The sequence below is a fragment of the Cheilinus undulatus genome, linkage group 24, assembly GCF_018320785.1.
Source record: "Cheilinus undulatus linkage group 24, ASM1832078v1, whole genome shotgun sequence".
In the NCBI taxonomy this organism is placed as follows: domain Eukaryota; kingdom Metazoa; phylum Chordata; class Actinopteri; order Labriformes; family Labridae; genus Cheilinus; species Cheilinus undulatus.
The window spans coordinates 20,411,291-20,429,444 of record NC_054888.1 but is presented as its reverse complement, the minus strand read 5'-3'; the positions used below and the strand labels follow the sequence as shown (position 1 = coordinate 20,429,444).

General features: G+C 41.8%; 1 protein-coding gene across 1 annotated transcript in view; it reads right to left on the bottom strand.

Moving 5' to 3' along the window:
• Window positions 1–251: 251 nt before the first annotated feature.
• Window positions 252–18,154, bottom strand: part of ahr1b (aryl hydrocarbon receptor 1b) — a 36,671-nt gene continuing 18,768 nt past the window's right edge. The window contains exons 4-11 of the mRNA XM_041782065.1: window positions 16,997–17,086; window positions 15,253–15,379; window positions 13,416–13,552; window positions 11,514–11,719; window positions 11,311–11,420; window positions 6,524–6,665; window positions 4,733–6,170; window positions 252–480 (exon numbers count right to left, since the gene is read on the bottom strand). Coding sequence (XP_041637999.1) covers window positions 322–480; window positions 4,733–6,170; window positions 6,524–6,665; window positions 11,311–11,420; window positions 11,514–11,719; window positions 13,416–13,552; window positions 15,253–15,379; window positions 16,997–17,086 — 2,409 coding nt within the window. The 3' untranslated portion in view covers window positions 252–321. The remainder of the gene's footprint in view (window positions 481–4,732; window positions 6,171–6,523; window positions 6,666–11,310; window positions 11,421–11,513; window positions 11,720–13,415; window positions 13,553–15,252; window positions 15,380–16,996; window positions 17,087–18,154) is intronic.

Genomic DNA, 18,154 nt, shown 5'->3' with positions numbered 1-18,154 from the left:
GTAAACGCCTGACTGTCAAAGTTCAGTGTGCGCACAACTAGCAATTTCATAATACTTGGTGTGACATTAACAACGCTTTTTCTCTCTTCTGCTTTGACTTTTCTTGTCATGCCTCGTTGGATCTGAACGAGAGTATGAGCGTGAAGTCCGACAGAGGTTTGAGACAATAGATGCACAGTCAATTCTGGAAATATGAATTTTCCCCCTCTAATATCCAGAATAAAGACATCTTGGTTTACAGAGAGAAAAATGTTCTTGCTTTTTTCCACCTGTACCTTCTCATCTCTTCTCAACCTTCCTTCTAACATAGCTGTAGTTCTTTCAGAGGAAAAATCCAGATTTCTGAGGGTCCTGCAGGGCTGGGAGTCCTTCTGGGCAGGAGACCGGGATGTCTCCAGAGACAACGGCATTCCCATTGGGCATCAGACACGTCCGGATGTACGCTGCATTGGTGGTACTGAGAAAGCAACCATTCTCCAACTGGGAAACAAAAAGGGAAAATGTTAGTTTAATGAGTCGCTAAGTCATGGCTGAAGGTTGTTATAAATTTCGAAACTTCAATACTTTCTGATAGCATGTATTTTAAAATGATCAGATCTTCTTTATTTCAGTCATCCATATTGTCACAGAGTGGTACAAGTTAAAAATACTACAGCTCTCATTCAGAATTCACCCAGCAGCTGCCATGAATGAAACACACTTGTAGTGTTTCAGTGTCTAAGTTTTGCCACTGTATTTGTACTCTTTAGTTAGTCTTCTCTCTTTAAGCACAGTTCACATGAGAGTACAGTCTCTGAATTCAAACTACAGAGCCGTGCATGTACCCGAGCTGAGAATAGTCTCTCTCCGTGCCTCCCCCTCCATCCTGCGTTCGCAGCATTAGGTAATGATGACAGTCAAATTGTAGGTCAGCACTGCTCATGCTTGACTGGCCAGCCTGCCAGTATTTTTCTTTCAGCGACAGCCACTGACCCTGAAGAATAACAGTGGAAGCTGAATGGGGCGGGGATGAATGGATGCCTGCCGGGGTCGACCATCTCTGAGCCTGTCCCGACCTTATTCTATTCATTATTGTACTCTTTCTCACTACTGCCTCTTTGCTTTTTCTTTTCCTGTCTCTCATATTTCATTATATCGCCTTTGTTTTGCTGTGAGTTTGTTTTTCGCTGTAAACACCAGCAATGCTCTTCATGCTTGAAGGAGCAGAACGCTGTTGAACAATTACACTGAAAAATAAAAAGGAGAGAGTCTAAGTCATTCTGTTTACTTAGCCAAGTGTCGTAGCATGTCACTCCTCTTATTCAGGGATTATTCTTTACATAAGTTATTGTACCTGATGGCTGACCTTGGTTAAGAGTTATTTTTCAGCGAACAATGCAGACTTGTTCTCCGAGAGAAGAAACATAAACCAGAGGTGAAAGCCCCTGAGAAATTTCTGCTTTAAATCCTGCTTTAAACTTAAACTGGGCTTTGTTCTCATTACTCCGTAATGTTTTACGATGGGAATTTCTCCAGCTGAGAGCCTCTTTGTACTCTAACTGATTAGTGCTTCCAGGATGACATTCCCCAGCCCTCCCTGCTTTGTCATTACTGGAAAAGGTTTTGTTGGATGATGAAGAGAGATTCCTAGTTCCCTTGAACATTATACAGTCTCATTAACCGCCTGAATAATGTTTCTGGGATCTGATTCTAGGCATCAAGATCCCCGCGATTACTCCCGCTCAACTGCAAACATATCAGACAGTCTAAAAAGATAAGCCCTCCTGAACATTATGTTTTTGATCTAAAAACCAATGTAGATGGGTATTTATTTCCTCAGGTCCAAATCTAGACATTTTAGTTAAAAGCATATATGCACTGCGACTGCCTCATACAGACTGAAACCTGGCTTCTGCTATCAGATTGGTGATGAAGCAGGTAATGTATGTGAAGTAAAGGGAGAGTTATCTGGAGCCCTGGCAAATGGGGGCCCATGGAAGCTTTGATATCCATACTTTTATCTTTAATATGAATTAAAATCACTCATAAAAGCAACAAAATAATGTTTAGTTTTTCACACTATATTACAATATAACCTTTCTAGAAATTAAAACAGGATTACCTTTTTTGGTAATATTAACAATGTGTATGGACACACTGACCTAAACCATTTGAAAAGTAATGTCAGACTTCATAGCTAAGCCATCATAAGCACAAAGGCCAGGATGCCAGGAAATAAAGTAGAAGAAAGTTAGACAACTTTAAGAGGAAAATGCCTGAACAAATGTGAAAAATGGCAAAATGGTCAGAAATGTGTTGAGAGAGGGACAAAAAGTGGCAAAAAAATGGTTCAAGTAGCAAAAATGGTCATAAAAGTCGTGAAAGTTGGCCATAGCGTGGCAAAAAAGGGTTAAAAGTGGTAAAGAATTGGTTTACAGTGGCACAAGTGAGCCAAAAAGTGGCACAAGATGGGTTAAAAGTGACAAAAGAGTTAAAAGGACAAAAAGAGGCAAAACTAGAGAGGAAAAAGTAATCAAAAGTGGAGAAAAGGGGTCTAAATGTGTAAAAATAGGTTAGAAGAGGCATAAAAAGTTTCAAAAATGGGTTTACAGTGACAATGACAGGCAGAATAAGTAGTGAAAATGGGTCAAAAAGGGGCAAAAATGGCCTGAAAGTGGCAAAAGTGTGTAAGCAGAGGCAAAAGTTCCTGTCAATTGGCAAAATCTGGTCAGCAAGAATCGGTTAAAAATGGAAAAAAGAGGGGAAAAAATGGGTGAAATTGGACAAAAGTATCAAAAAAAGGGTTAAAAGCAGCAAAAGGTGGAAAAATGTGAAAAATGAGCAGGAAAAAGTGGTGAGAATGGGATAAAAGTGGTCAAAAAGTGGTAAAAATTAGTAAGAAAAGAAAACAAAATTGGGTTAGAATGATTTAAGAGGCAAAAGTGGGTTAAAGATGCCAAAATCTGTGAAGAGTGGCAAAACCGGCCAGAAAAAGTAATGGAAAAGTGTTATAAGTGGTAAAAAGGGCTTAGAGTGGGCACAAAGAAATATGTTCAACATCAAAACCCACCATACCTTGGCACACTTTTCAGCTTGAAAGTGAGGTTATTGTTAAAAAAAAGATACCAGCACCATTGCTTCTGGTCCAGTGCATACATTATCGTAAATAAATCTCAACTGGAACAGGCCCATTGACTGAGTTTACAGGGGCGCAGCAAATTCTGTGGGCAGGCTTGGGTAAATGTACATGTGGTGTCATTTTTCCCTTCAGATTGTGAATAAACTATATTTTTTCCTGAGAGTGAGGTTGATATGTAACGATTCTGTGTCTTGTACAGGAGTATATACTGTCATTTCACACTCTGGTAGTCTGTGATAGTCTACCTTGGACAGTTATGACATTATGCCTAATAATCACATCCACAAAAGCATGATGGTGGAAGGAATGAGAGAATGGGTGTGTCTTATCTTGTCCCTCCCCCTCCTAGCACTGCCCATGTTGTTTTATAGATCTTTTTTGTAATACCTGGGTAGATGTACCTCAATCAAAACTCTCCTCAGCCACAGATGGTAAAAACATTTTAAAGTTCTTTCTAGAAAAGGACTGGTTAAATCAGGTGAAACATACTAGCAGCGGTTACAGAAACTTTTTAGTCAAAGTTGTTTAATGCATGTCTAATGAAGAGTAAAAGTGTGAAGTTCTCCTCCAGACTAATAAAAACTCAAATGCTCTACAATCTCCAGCAGAGGAGAGATTCTAGTGGACTCTATTCTTGGACTGCGCTGCTCTGACCCATCTCCCCCCGTCTTATTTACATGGCATGTCCGGTCACATCATCACAGTTTACACTGAGCTCCATGCCAGCCCGCGGCCTCTGTGTGCTGACTCGGAAAAATCCATTTTCCTGACAAAGAAAGAGAGCACCCAGGATTGAGGGGTTGAAGGTCCCGCAGCCCTCGGTTTGTTGACGTTCTCTGATATTTGAGGGGAAACACGCTCTTCAGGCTTCGTCGGTGGGCTCAGATCCCAAGTCTGACTCCTAGACCAAACAGTGGTGAGCAGAGTTGGCAGGTTTACTCCATTTGAGATTTAAAAAGAAACGGGACAGACGGTCTTAGAGAGAATCATTTTCAGCATGAGGGAGGGGGAAGCATTCCTCACCTTTTATTGGACAAGCAGGATAAAGCTAATTTTCCTCTGTTTTCACACAAGGTTATTTGCATTTATGTGAGGAAAATGCTCTTTAATTGGTCACATTAAGGCAGACCAGTCACCTCTTTCCTGGCTGCTCCAAAGATTCCCAATTTCAAAATGGACAGACAACAACACAGACTGATGCTGGCTATGCTCATCAGTGTTTTTCTTGTTTACATTTATCATTAAAAGTAAAGCACACAGTATAAAAATGAGACACAACAGAACTGGAGGTGCTTAGGAAGACAGTTAAGGAGAACGTGTATATAAATCGTTCTGAACCATGACCTTCTAATCCAACCAAATTATTTCTGAGCATTGTTCAGGTCTGCCTGTGGTCTTTAGAACATGCTCGACTTACTACAGTGTCTGGTTTAGTCCTAGAAAAAGCACAGTTCTTTCTGCATTAAAGTCAGATCAAGGTAGGTTCTAGTTCTCACTACAATCAGACAGCACCAGAGTCTAATAAAAGAGGAGGACTGATTGACCTAGAACAAAAACACCCTAAATACACTTCTAACTCACCTCATGATCCCCTCCCTCCCTTTGGTCTCTTACCTTGCTGTGGGCGGACTCTTGTGTCGTGTTGTTGAACATGCTGTAGGCCTCTAATGATGGCAGACTGTGCTGTGGCTGTGACAGACCCAGTAACTGCTCCAGCTCCAGTGTAGAGCTCTGACTGGGACCCTGGGATAAACAGGATGGAGGAACCTGAGTCTGCTGCAGCATCATCTGCTGCTGGTGTTTCTGCTGAGCCTGCAGCTCGTAGGGCTGCGTGTTGGCCGCCTGGTAGTGGGTAAAGTCTGGTGTGGTGACACCGTTTGGTAGTGCACCACCCAGATGATGTGTGTTTGAGATGTTGTAACTTGTGTAGCTGACCTCCACGTTTTGTGCAAAGGCTGAGTGTCCATTTGGGGTGTAGGATCCATTTAGTCCAAGATGATTCTGGAAGCCAGGCAGCAAAAAGCTCTGGCTGTTTAACTGCTGCTGGGACTGGATCTGGTCCTGCTGAAGCTGCCATTGCTGACTGAAGTCTAGAAGGTGTTTATGTTCACCGTTAAGCTGTGAGGCTTTAAATGCAGGATGATGATGGGTGTGGTTGTTTGGGTGATGCTGGTTCTCTGTCATCCACTGGCCCTTGGGGACACCAGTCGAAGCTTCTCCTGGCGTCGAGACAGACTGAGTCTGCCTTTTCTGAGTTTTAACTAATTCCCCTGTATTCATGTGCTGCTGCATCTGCTGTGACAGCGAGGTAATGGGCGTCCTGCTGCTGGGAGGAGCTGGAGGGACGGACTGAGAGGGTGTGAGGACGCTGTGGGATGAGTCTGGCTGTCTGTCTCTTTGTGTCTCCTCGCTGGTCCCATTTTCCAGGGAGTCATGGATGTAGGAGAGGATTTCATTGTTGGTAAGGAGGTCATTAAGAGATGGGATGTGGTTGGGGTCCAGCTCCACCTGGATCATCCTCTCATCCAGCAGTAATAGTTCTAGGTCCTCAGCATTAAGGCCGAGGGTTTCCAGGGCGTTAAAGAGCTCGTTGTTTGAGCATGTCTCCTCTCCCTCCAGAGACAAGGAGTCCAGAGTGGCGAGCAGTGGATCAAAACTATTTGATTTGTTGTTACACCTCTCCATCTCCCCGTTAGAGACAACACTCCAGTTATCACTATTTAACATCCCACCTAAAACATCACCCTCCCCTTGCTGCTCGCTGAAAATGCTACTGTGGAAGGACATCTTAGGTTCTACGTCCGGCTGGCAGACATACACAGACTCGTCCTGGCTCATCAGCGCCCCCAACAGGGACTTGGGGTCCAGCTCATCAGAGGAGCTCTTGTCTGCTTTGCCCTTCTTTGACTTGCTGCCTTTACTTTTGCTCTGGGTGGAGTCAGAGAAGCCGTGCAAGGGATAGCCAGTCTGGTAGAGCAGCGCCTCCCCGGTGGCGAAGGTGAAGGGAAGGTGCATCGATCGCTTCCTCAGGTGTTCCCCTCCCTCCTCGTCTCTGTGGGGAAAACAAGAGAAAAAGCCGTTTAAATATACTGTACTGTAGGGCTGGGCTATATGAACCAAAATCAGATACTAATATTGTCTATAAAGAAATAACAAATGGTTGTCAAAATAAGAGAAAAGTAACAGTGACATGATCTGAGTAATCTTATTTCAATCACCAAAAATTGCAGAAAAACTCAAACACTTGACAATAAATATACAGACTAATGATCGTCAGTCATACTTCTAATGAAAAGAGAAGGATCATGGTCTACATTGCACAAATGTGCTAGAAAAAGTGAGTGGAAATGGTGTGGAGTGAGGGTTTCCTTCCTAAAACTCAAGCTGAGATCACTGCCAACTTACACTAAAGGCCTCTGGGTAGCAATGATGTAGTCCGGCTTCCCGTTTTTGTAGACGAGCCTGGCGTTGGCCTGGACCCACTTCCATCTGTTGTCCTTGGTGAGCAGCCTGAAGACTGTGAGTCCGCTCTCGCCCGTCTTTATCACTGGAATCACATCAGACAAGACATTGGAGGCTCCGTGTCACTGCTGTTTATGCTCTGCACGCCCCGCAGTGTGCGTACTCTCACACTGCATTTGCTCAGCCGGGCGTGCTGCCGCTCTGATGGAGGCTGCATGCTGATGTTCACTTTGGCTACATGTTACAAGTGCTGTTTGCACACGTGTAGACACACCTCCGCCAATCCATCATCTCTACGGCTCTGTTTTGTGTCTGTTGGCGTGTGTAATTGTGGTGCAGGTTGTGTTTCTGTCGTCTGGTGTCAGGCGTCTCAGTCATCAGAGCAAACAAGAGAGACAGACTTTGGCTCAAACAAAAACACAGACGGCAATAGTGGAGGAACATTTAGCATGTGTTCATAATTCCTGTCTCTTCTAATGCTGCATACTGAAATCTTGGACTGCTCTATCACCTCTAGGTCTAACTCATCAAAACCAGGGTGGTGCCATATGACTACAAGTGACTGTAGGTTGCTCCCTCTGCTCCTCACTCAAATTAAAGTGAGAGCTGTTTTGATAGGGGCTCTGCTGTAAGGAAAGGAGGATGCACTCCTGACACACATGACATAAATATATGGACAACTCAACAGGACATGTGTCAAACTAATCGTTTAATCTCCATTATTTAGTTGTGGGAAGTCATAACTCCCCAGCACTACAAGAAACTATTGGATATTTGGGTAACCCTGGACACAAACAGATCACATTGGCTGTCCCAACACAATCACTGTGTTCCTCATAGTCTCAATTCTACAATCAATAAAGTAAAACTGTGTACCACTCAAACGCTGGATGGAGTCCAGCTTAAAATGTACCCAAACATGCAGCAGAGTGGATATTTTTTGATTGCATGTGTTGTGCTATTTATTTTGAAGTAATTGATTTATCACCAGGGTCAGTGTACCCATTTTTAACCACCACAAGCACAAGAGCTGTTGGTATGAGAGGATGAGAGAGCTGATTGTGTCTGTGCATCTAGCAGTGGGCATTAAACCAGTATCAATAATGTTACTGGTATTACTTCTGCCATAAAATGTTTATTTGCAATACTGTGAACACATGAATTTGACTGTAGGGCACATGCAAGGCAGGACCAAGTTTGCCAATAGCTCAACCTTTCACCAACAATAAAGAGTAAATAAAAGGGGCATACTGGGAATTAAGTAGTCTGCAGAATTAACACTGGCTTGCTCACTTTGCACAGCATCTCTGTCTGTCTTTAAGGGGCTTTAACACGGGCTGAATCAGGTTGTCTAAAGCCCTGTGTCGCAGCAATTTACAGCTCTACTACAACAGCTTAAGCACCTGCTATAAGATGTTTCAGCTCATGACTCACTTGTCTTAAGTCAATTGTGATTAATGTTTCAAAGAAGTGGGCTGTAGCTCTGAATCCTGGTGAAAGAAGAGGCTGTAAATACTGTACCTTCCAGCACCTGCTGTCAATTTAAACACTGCTGAAGACAAGTTCTTCACAATAGAAGTCCCCAGTTGTTAATGTGAACTGATTAACTGACAGGAGCCTGACCATCTCCACTACTATCAATAGTTAGTGACGTGCCCCCTTTTAGCCAATTGTTGTGGATCTTCTTTCTGTTAAGCTCGCTAACAAGATAGCATGTTGTAGAATAGTAAAATGTCAACAGACTTTACAGCTCTGTACATTTCTTACATGCTTTTCACTCTCCTTTTGGTGTCAATGAGATGAATGCCTTAATTCTAGCTAGTGAAATCTGAAGGCAGGCAACAAATGAAATTCTGCAAAGGGGCTGCTGTGGAGCAGATAGCATCAGAAAAAAATCAAGAAAAGTTGTAAAAATATCTCTCTGAAAAGAGAACTTTCTGTAGAAAGTTTCACAGAATATTTTTAGCTGTAAAAGCCACAAGATGCTGACCTTTAAAAGGACCTGCAATATTTATGTTTGTGGACAAACTCGTCCAAACAGAGAAGCACAGAGACTCTCTGACCTGTAATGTGTCTTTACGGCCCAGCTTGTAATCACGCTGAATGACTTTAAATAGATATACTGACCAGCAGTAACAGAGGCTCTCTGGTGTTCAGAGCTGTGGCCTCATTTGTTTACTTTCCTCATAATCTGAGGGATTATAGGAGTAAATGTCCGCAGCAGAAGCAATCTCTCATAAAGCCTTTGTTTGAATAAACCCAGAAAAAATGAGGATCACTTTAATGATGTTAGTGCTTTCTTTCTAGAGGTCTTATTGATCTTATTTTAAACTCTAAATGTTTGTTCATAAATTAAACCATGGGGTTTCTATTGTATAGATTCTGTAGCACTGTAATGAAACCCGTCCCCCCATATGTGCGTGCAGCAGAGCATGCTGAATATGTATGTATCCAAGTGTTGTATGTTTCCAAATACATATGCATGTATTTCTGTTACTGTATGCATGACTACATACATACAGTATGTGTCTTTGTGTGTTCATGTGTGTGTTTGTGTGTCTGATAGTAGAGTGTTGAGGGCGCCATGGTTACAACTAACCGGGTCATCCGGTACACGAGCTAAGTAGGACACTTGATTCTCGCTTGGAGATTTTCTCCATCAACAGCAGACTCACACAAAGCGATTGTTTGCTTGTTTGATTTGTGTTACAAACATCAGGATGAGAGGTGGGTCATTTCACACTCACTGTGGATAAATGGCAATCACAGCCGGATGGAAAGGTGCAAAGGTCAGGTTTTTTTTTTTTTTTGGTGACTGTAGAGGCAATAAATCAAAAAGATATACATATGATTACTCTCTGAAGCCTTCCTAAAATAGCAAGCACTGTGATGTTTTAACTTTTATGGTGCATTGAGCCTGGATGGAGTTTGGGTCTGTAGTTTTGATAATGAGGAGAAAAAACACAAAACTTTGTGCAGTAGGAGGGAAATATTGAACATTATGCATATCAAAGTAGTCAGCGATAACTGAGGCAATCAATCAATCACTTTGAAGAACACAGTCCACTATAAAGACCATCTCTTCTGGAACTGCTCCAGAGGATTGAACATAGGCCTTCAGCTTGTCCCATCTGTCCATCTGTATTTTGATTAGGGATGGGGATTGTTAATTTTTATTGATATTGATACCCTTATCGATACTCCTTATTGATCTGAGTCCTTATCGATACCACTATCAATACTTTTCTATAGTTTGGTGGAAAAACAAAATTGAGACAAATATTTACACTCGAGTGGTTTTAGCTGAGTAGTGCTCGAGTTAAAAAGCTATGATTCAGTCCGTCACATCTGTTTTATATCCCTCAAATATAAACACATTATTCATTTTCACAACTGTATTTATTGAGGTTTCTCGTCAAAAACAAGATTTTCCCATTTTTATGTGACATTTAAACACATCCTAACATATACAATACAGTCATCTAATTTACTGAGGTTACCTAAACGCATCATATTTTCTGTCTTCAGCTTGTTAAGTTCACTAATTAACTTTAATTCTGCCGATTCCACCACATATGTCTACACTGGATTAATACTTTTAACAAACAGGACTTGCTACAAAGTTTTGTAGCACTTTTCAGCATTTATCTGAGCAGCTGAAGGAGAAAACTGTTCTGAAGCAGCTGAAGAGAGTGGTATGAGAGCCTGTTACTCCCAGCGCAGGCGGATATGATTGCATGTGACTCACAGGCAACATCTTTCTTCATCAAGTCGACAGTAGAAGGTACCACATTCTGGTTTGATGTTATGCACAACATTGATGTGCTTTTTGTTTATGTTCCCCTTGAAAGAAATGATGTATGTTTTTACACCAGTCTTATCTTAAAATGACACTGAGACTCAATAGCAGTATCGATAAGCTGAAACGTTATTGATTTTCGGATATTTCTAACCCTAACCCTAACCCTCCTTATGGACCCAGGTTTCGACCCCCCCTAATTTTGATAGATTGAATTAAATCCTTTAGTAAACAAAAACAGTCTCATCGTCATTGTGATTGATGGATTTTTTTGGGCCATCGTTGATTTCTTTGGTTGACATGTGGAGAGGTGGTTTTAATGGTGATATAGCTTAGGCCTGGATCTGAAGCACCATCTACAGTCATGATACAACAAAGGTAGGTCCTTTGAATTCAGATCTGCTTACCTTGGTCTAAATCATGGATCAGTTTGTCCTGGTGTTGCTTATTTGCCTTACGTTTGGGCTGTGTTCACTCAGGGACCAAAGGGACCAAACTGTGTGATAAAATACTCTTGAATTGGTCAGATTACTTGATAGAAAAGACTAGATGATCCTGCCTAGCTGTTGCAGCTCCAAAGACACTTTTCAGTTTCACAGACTGACACCAGCTCTGCTCATCTGTTTTATATCATTTGCAAATATCACTGTAGACAAATGAAACAGTTTGAGAATGAGGCACAAATGCAGCATGAAAATGTTTGAAACAGGGTCGCTGAAGGCGCTTGTATTTTGACAGACCGAGAGAAGGCGCATGTAAACTCTTCACCAATGACCTGCTCATCCACCCAAATTATTTCTTTGAGGTTTGCCTTTGGTCTAAACAAAATTCAACACCCACAGTGGACGTTTACTCGAAATGGGCTTTTATGCCTGTAGCTGGTTTAATCCAAAAAAGCAAAATGCAGGAGACATGAAAGGCTGTTACTTACTTCTGATGTGGTTTTCAGCACAGTACAGCATGTCGGCAGCATGGATGAACTGGTAGCCTGAGCCACGAACTCTCAGCTCTGCCTCAGTGTAGCCCAGAACAATTTTACCCCTGAAAATTCAGCAGATTAACACCAGAATTACAAACTCAACAGCACATGGACAGGGGTCAACATAACCAAAGTGAAGCCAACACAATATGTACTTTGCATCACAGGCCATGGGTGTGAAGTCCAGCTTGTGTTTGGTCCTAAAGATCATGTTCCTGGTCCTGATTTCTAGGATGGCTGGGGGCTGGAGGGGTGTGGCGATGGCGAAAAGGGCGAGCTGAGGCGGAGAAGTCCCATCGTTGTCACATTGTTGACCGCTTTGACCGTGGAGGAACTTTAGCCGACCCTGGATGTTCAGAGCCTGTGAGAGGAGAACATACAGATCATGTTAGAAGAGAAGACAGCTGAGCCGTTCTCCTCAGAGACGAGAGAGTGCTGTTTCTTTCTCTCTGTCGAGTACCATTAGTCTTATTTACCCTGCTGGGTAATGCAGACAGTAATCACACTTGTGCAGACTGTGAACAGACTGGTCGGCTCGTGTCTCTTACTGGAAACCCTCCAGCAACTCTCCCTCTGGTCACATGAGTCACTGTTTACTATTTGCAGTGTTAAAGCGATGGAGGCCGAGTCAACTTCATTAATTAGTTTATCTGTGAGGATGCAAAGGCTGAGGTCCTTTGTCATCATGAGATGTTCAGACCAAAGAAGTCCTGATGAGGTAAATAACACGGCTGTGTCTTAGTTTAAATTTATGACTTCTTTATCAGAGACAATCTCCTTTTCTGGTTAGTTTTTATTCTTTAAACTTGATTTCTTGACTTAAATTGATCGATTCAAGTAGCTCCGGTGTATTGATTTTACTGATGTGTGGAAATATCCGACTTGTACTTTGCTTTTCCAACTAACAGAAAACTTGTCATTTCTGTATCAATGTCAAGCAGCTCCCAACCTTGCAAAAACCTGAAACAGCCTGTCCTCCTCTAACCCCCACCTCTCAGGACCCCCACCTCCTCCGTTAGCTCTGGTTAATTGACCTTGGTGGGTTTAAGAGCCTGCAGCCATGATGTCAGGAATCCAGCCCTGAATAGCAGGAGGGATTACTAAAACAAAGCCATAGTGACCAGTAGACAGGAGCAGAAACCTGGCTTACTGCTCACGCAAACGCACTGGGAGGGAGGACAGGTTTGAAGCCCCTAGCGAGCCCTGCTGGAGGGCCGTTACACAAGAAGGGGTTTCCATAACTGCTTTGCGAGTTTTTGAGTGTTTTACTCCAAATATGTACTCTAATTGAAGATTGGAAGAAGATCCCCAATAGAGGAATCAAAAGTCCCAGTTACAAAGAAATGATAAAAGAAAGCATCTGCATGAATGAAAGTTCACATTTTTGTACATGCTCGGAGCGGTTGAATGTGGTGCCTTGCTCATGAAAGACCCTTTACTACCCAGTTTTCCCAGCAGGTCCAGGGCTTAGTGCTGCCACTGAACCTCAGAGTGTTTTTCCTTCTTATGCAGCTAATTGTCTTAGTGGCAGTAGCAGTGGCTGCTTTGGAGCTACCAACTCTGACTAAGCAAGTTTCCCCTTGTGCTCTGGTCTCCTCTGGGTGGTGGGAGGATTAAGGCCCTTTTCCCCACGACCCTGAGGCTCTCTTAAGACGGATTACAGGAGTAAATGGTGGCTTCTGATCCCTAAGGGACTCTGAGGTGGCACGCCATACTGCCAGCAGCACCAATGAGCCTGAAAACACCACAACTCTCAAATTTTGATTAATATTACTACTTTAAAGATAACAGGGAATCCAAGCTGTCCTCCTGGGCCCAGTGTGAATAAAAGAAGCGCACACTGAGGACTATATTTGAATTTCCTACTATCTCTGGATAATGTTGTTGCAAGCTGCCCTTAAAGGAACAATACGTAGAATTTTCACAATGAAATATCTACACTAATCTAGAGAATCACCTGTATGACTCCTTTGTTATTGCTTTGAATAAGAGCCCCCTGAGGATGTTCTTTTCCTAGGGTAAGATAAAGTAAAACTGAATTGTTATTTCAGTCTCACCAGGAAGCCTGAAGAGTTGTCCAACAGACAGCGGAAGCGGCACACAAAGCCTCTCTCCAGGAAGGATGAGTTCTCAGGTGGAAGCTGGTCCGGGTTGTAGCTCACCAGGCAGGAAGAGGTCGACATCGACTCACCATCTGAGGACAGGAACATCATTTATCATTTTAATGCTGGTTTATATAAACATGTGAGTGAAAACATACTGTAGAGCTAATGTCACCTTGACCTGATTTTTTTTTTTGCTTATGAGGTTGCTTGTGTCTCTCATCAACCGCTGACCCTTACCTAATGCAGAATGACAACAGAGGGTGTGTGTGTTTGTATGTAGAGGAGAAATCTGTGAGTGTGTGTTTGCTGTAACATTTAGAGCACATCTCAGGAGGCTTCAGTTAAAGGTCACCTCATCTCAACCCTTCACTAACCCCAGGTCAGATTCATGGGGGGAAATTGTCAACAATGCTTACAACCGTTAACATCTTAATCGATAGAACATTTTTCTATTGAATTTAAAATTGATAGATGTGGAGTGTTTAGCTGTTTTACACTGAGGAGAGAACCCATCAGAAAGGTAACTATAGTTCAATGTAAGGTCACACCTTACCACAAGACTATGTGGCAGAAAATGTCAAAAGTCTGTTGGGCAAACTCTGATCTGTTTTCATGGCCAATCATGGAGTCTTACACTAAAAAGGAAAAGAAAAAACTCTGGTGGTAGCATTAGCTACATTTTCATTTTAATTATCTGTATTGGCCCTCAATTTTGCAATCAGTGCATTCAACAGTGAAGCTTTGATTATACACGTTATATCAGAAAATCTTACGTCAAAGTTAATACTTTTTAAGGTCTTTTTCAAGAGTCTCTTCATACATTTAAAGACCCAAATCTTCAATTTCTTGTCCATTTCATAAGGCATATATAGCAGTCACATGCTGTATATGTTTTGTGCTGATTGCAATATAAAAATATGACAATATAGAAAGAAAAATGTGGATATTTCTTGTTGTAGCATGCAAGTGAAGCTTTTTATTTGCATTTTGAGTTCAGACTGAGAAAAAAACACACCTCAGTTTGATACCATAAAGCAGCTATCAATGGGAGGTCTGATTTTTGTACATAAACAGAATAAATTAGTTATAGTACCTTTATGATAAGCTAAAGCTCACTACAGTAGAGTTCTAAAAATGAAAAAAAATCTACTTCAGTAAGTCTAGATTTGCTGTGAATTCTCCCAGCATACAAAAAAGAAATACTGGCACATCTAAATTCATTAAACATGTGTCTTAAGTTTATATATATAAAAGCAAAAGCAGAAAAACTAGTCTACATCCATGTTTGATGAATGTAAAAATTTAATGCTACATAATTTAATACATTAGAGACTTGAATGTAAGATACTTTTTAAAAGCCTTAATTTTAAATTGATTTATCAACTTTAAATATTTTTTAAGACCACACAGACACCCTGAGTATACATGAGATGGTGGTTGTGCTATTGCTGTCAACAACTTAACAGTAAAAAATCCCAGACATTCAGAGAGCTATACAATCTGTTAGGAAAAATTTGCAAATAGTTACAAAGCAAATCTGCCTTTAATTCTGCTGCAGTTTTCTCATCCATCTTTCTTAGTCTCACAGCTGTAGTGAGCCATGATTAGGCCTTTAATAAACCTCAAAAGTTTAGATTTGGTTCGTAAAGTTAAACATGTCATGCAGTTGCACTCTATTTACAATGATAAAACAAAGATTTAATTCAACTCTGGGTCACATTTTCTACATGGGACAGCTTCACCGGATACATACAGGGTAATCTTAGACACTGGCCTTCAGCTGACGTACCTGTTGAAGAATCCATCGGGGGTTCCAGCCCAGCAGGGGGGTTGAGGGCCCAGTGCAGGTTCCTCCTGAACTCCTGCTGGTCTTCAGTGTGGATCAGCTCAAACACACTCTGGTGCATCACATCAGTCTGACAGGAAAACAAAGAATCATTCCTCATAAATAAATATTATGGAGAATTCAGAAAAGCTACGTTAGTTTGGGTAGATGTTCTATCAGCAGGTACCCAGAGGGGTGTGTTTGATTCAGTTTGCCTTGAAGTGGAGCCAAAAGAAATTAAGTGTCACTGATCGTTGGATTCAAATTGTTGAAATGGAGCCAACGACCTACTGTGACCCCGATATCTGTTGTCTAGACCCAACATGACCCGGGTAAGGACCAGCAGGGAACCAGTCTCCTGAACGGGTCAAACCTGGGTCAGCAAAAAGGAATGCCGGCAGGCAGTATTGTTGTGAGAAATATTTTTCATGCCGACAATTTAAAGCCAAGCTTAGGCCTGATTTGTCCTCCAACAGTTCCACCTGTGACCTGATCCAAGGTTTGTCACAACTGTTTGTTTGTCTAAATAATTATCAAGAGTGAGGTGTCAATATGATTATTGTACTACAATTGTACCAATTGAATTGGAGCCTTCCTGATGTGAAATCATAAATATCAAGTAAGTTTGATATTTATGCTTCCAGAGTCTCTAGCAGAAAACCCACTACAGCAAGCAGACTGGGAAGATGCTACGCACTTTCAAAACTCCTAGACATGATAGCTAGCAAAAAACAATTGAGCCCTGAGTCAAGAGCAATACTGGAAAAGAAGACCGGCATGAAGAGTTATAGCAACAACATGAGTACCGTTATTTTTTATTTATTTAACCTTTATTTAACCAGGAAGTCCCATTGAGATTAGAAATCTCTTTTACAAGAGAGACCTGGCCAAGGTAGTTATAATGTTTCATAAAAGACAACAGGGCAGACAGCCAGCTGATTATGATATCAATCATCCTCCATGTTTGTTTTTCTTCTGAAGTTATGTTTCATTATGCAATTATCTGTGAGATCCTGTGTCTGTCATCACTACAAACAGCAGGTGTGTTGTCTCATGTGTGTGTATGGAGGATTATAATGTTTGATTTGAGAACTGTCTTGTATTTAATCATCCTAAGTGGAACTACAAAACATCACCAGCGTCCCTTAAAATCAGTTGATTGATTTGTTTTAGTCGTTACCAAAATTGTTGACGCCTGAGGTTGTTCTGCAGCGTTGTTTCCAAACACTTTGCGAGAGCAATGACAGCGGCTTCATCACAGATTTGGACGTGTTTGTTAAATCAGCTGTGACGAGCTTTAGGTGGATGGGGAAATGGAGTTGAGAGGTGATGTTTGCACCCTCAGAGAGCACGGGTGGTGGGAGTATGAAAAAGCAGGTTGGGATATGTGTGTGCCTGTCATTTAGACGGGGAGTTTGTTTGTCAGATGGACCAACTTCAGTTATTCGTTCACCACATTCAATGAGATTCGATGAGACTGGAGGCAGCAGTTGTAAATCTGTTTGGATTAAATCTCTCGCTCCATTTGCATATGTTTCAAACCCCAGGGCGAGCTAAGTGATTTGTTTACTTGCTGCTGTCTGGACCTGATGATGTAAACCTCATTGTTCTTGTTAGCTTCAAATCAACAGAGCTTTAAGGCCTCAAATCTAAAAGCCAACTCCTTGTTATTCTTGTGTTTGCACTTGAAATTTACAGAAGGTGCTACCTGGTGAAAGCCGAGGTAATCCTGGATGGTGTGAGAGCAGAAGAAGATGATTCCCTCGGCTGTCACCACCAGGACGAAGCCGTTTAGAGCCTGCAGAGAGGAAAGGAAGCAAAATATTCACTTCAGATGTAATAAAGGCATTTGAACCTGCTGAAATGCAAATGTCAGCTTTACATTGTAACATGGGGCAGAGATCGAAACCTGACTCCAGAAGGAAGATCATCAACACTGATATTAAGTCTTGTAGGTTATGTTAAGTGAGGTTATGTCTTGAGTCCGGTCATGCCATTTCAACCAACTTGTCACAATTAACTGGTGCACAAAAGTTTTAGATATAATTGAACTACAAGCCAATAAGAACTGAGCACATCAGCATGTGAATCAAATCAAAACCAAAATACAGCACCTAGAAATCTGCCTAAACTTTGTAGAAATAGCTTTAGATGCTTGGAAGTTAAATTAAAGAAGAGGAGGTTGAGGAGTAGAGGAAGCAGTCATGAGAGGAGAGAAATGAGGAGGGAGGAGAAGGAGGTCACTACTGGATGACTAACATTTCCATCATCGCTCCTCCTGGAGCCTCGGGTTCCAGTTGGGAGGTGATGACAATCCCGACACTGTAAAGAGTCAGGACGGCATCCTGCCAGCATCTGCCCACACCTCCCTGATGAAGATGATGATGAACTACACAGAGACGCGGACTTTATCTGAACAGACGAGCACTAATACACCCCTCATTCTTCATCTCCTCATATGAGCTGGGCCTGTTTTCTATGAGTCGTATCACTGCTGCTGGGTCAAAACTTTATATTTCTTCTTCAGGCTTCCATTCAAAATCCATTACATGATGTCAAAAATGGTTAATGTCGAGCTTTTAAACAAGACGGCTTCTTTCAGCTGCTGAATTATTCACACTTTGGAGAAGGGAGTAGCGATAGCAGCAATATGTGACTGGAAAGAGGCTTTTTGGTTTCTTTAATCCATCTCCAGAGGACTATTTATGTCTCCACAGAGGCCAGGGTTGATTACATCTGTCTGAAACACAAAGGGATGAATGATCACTGTTTTTTCTTAAAACAAGGTTGATATGATCCAAATTTGCGCCGCCTTCAGGAGCATATACCAGCATTTCACACACTGGTTGCTTATGGTGAGTCCACC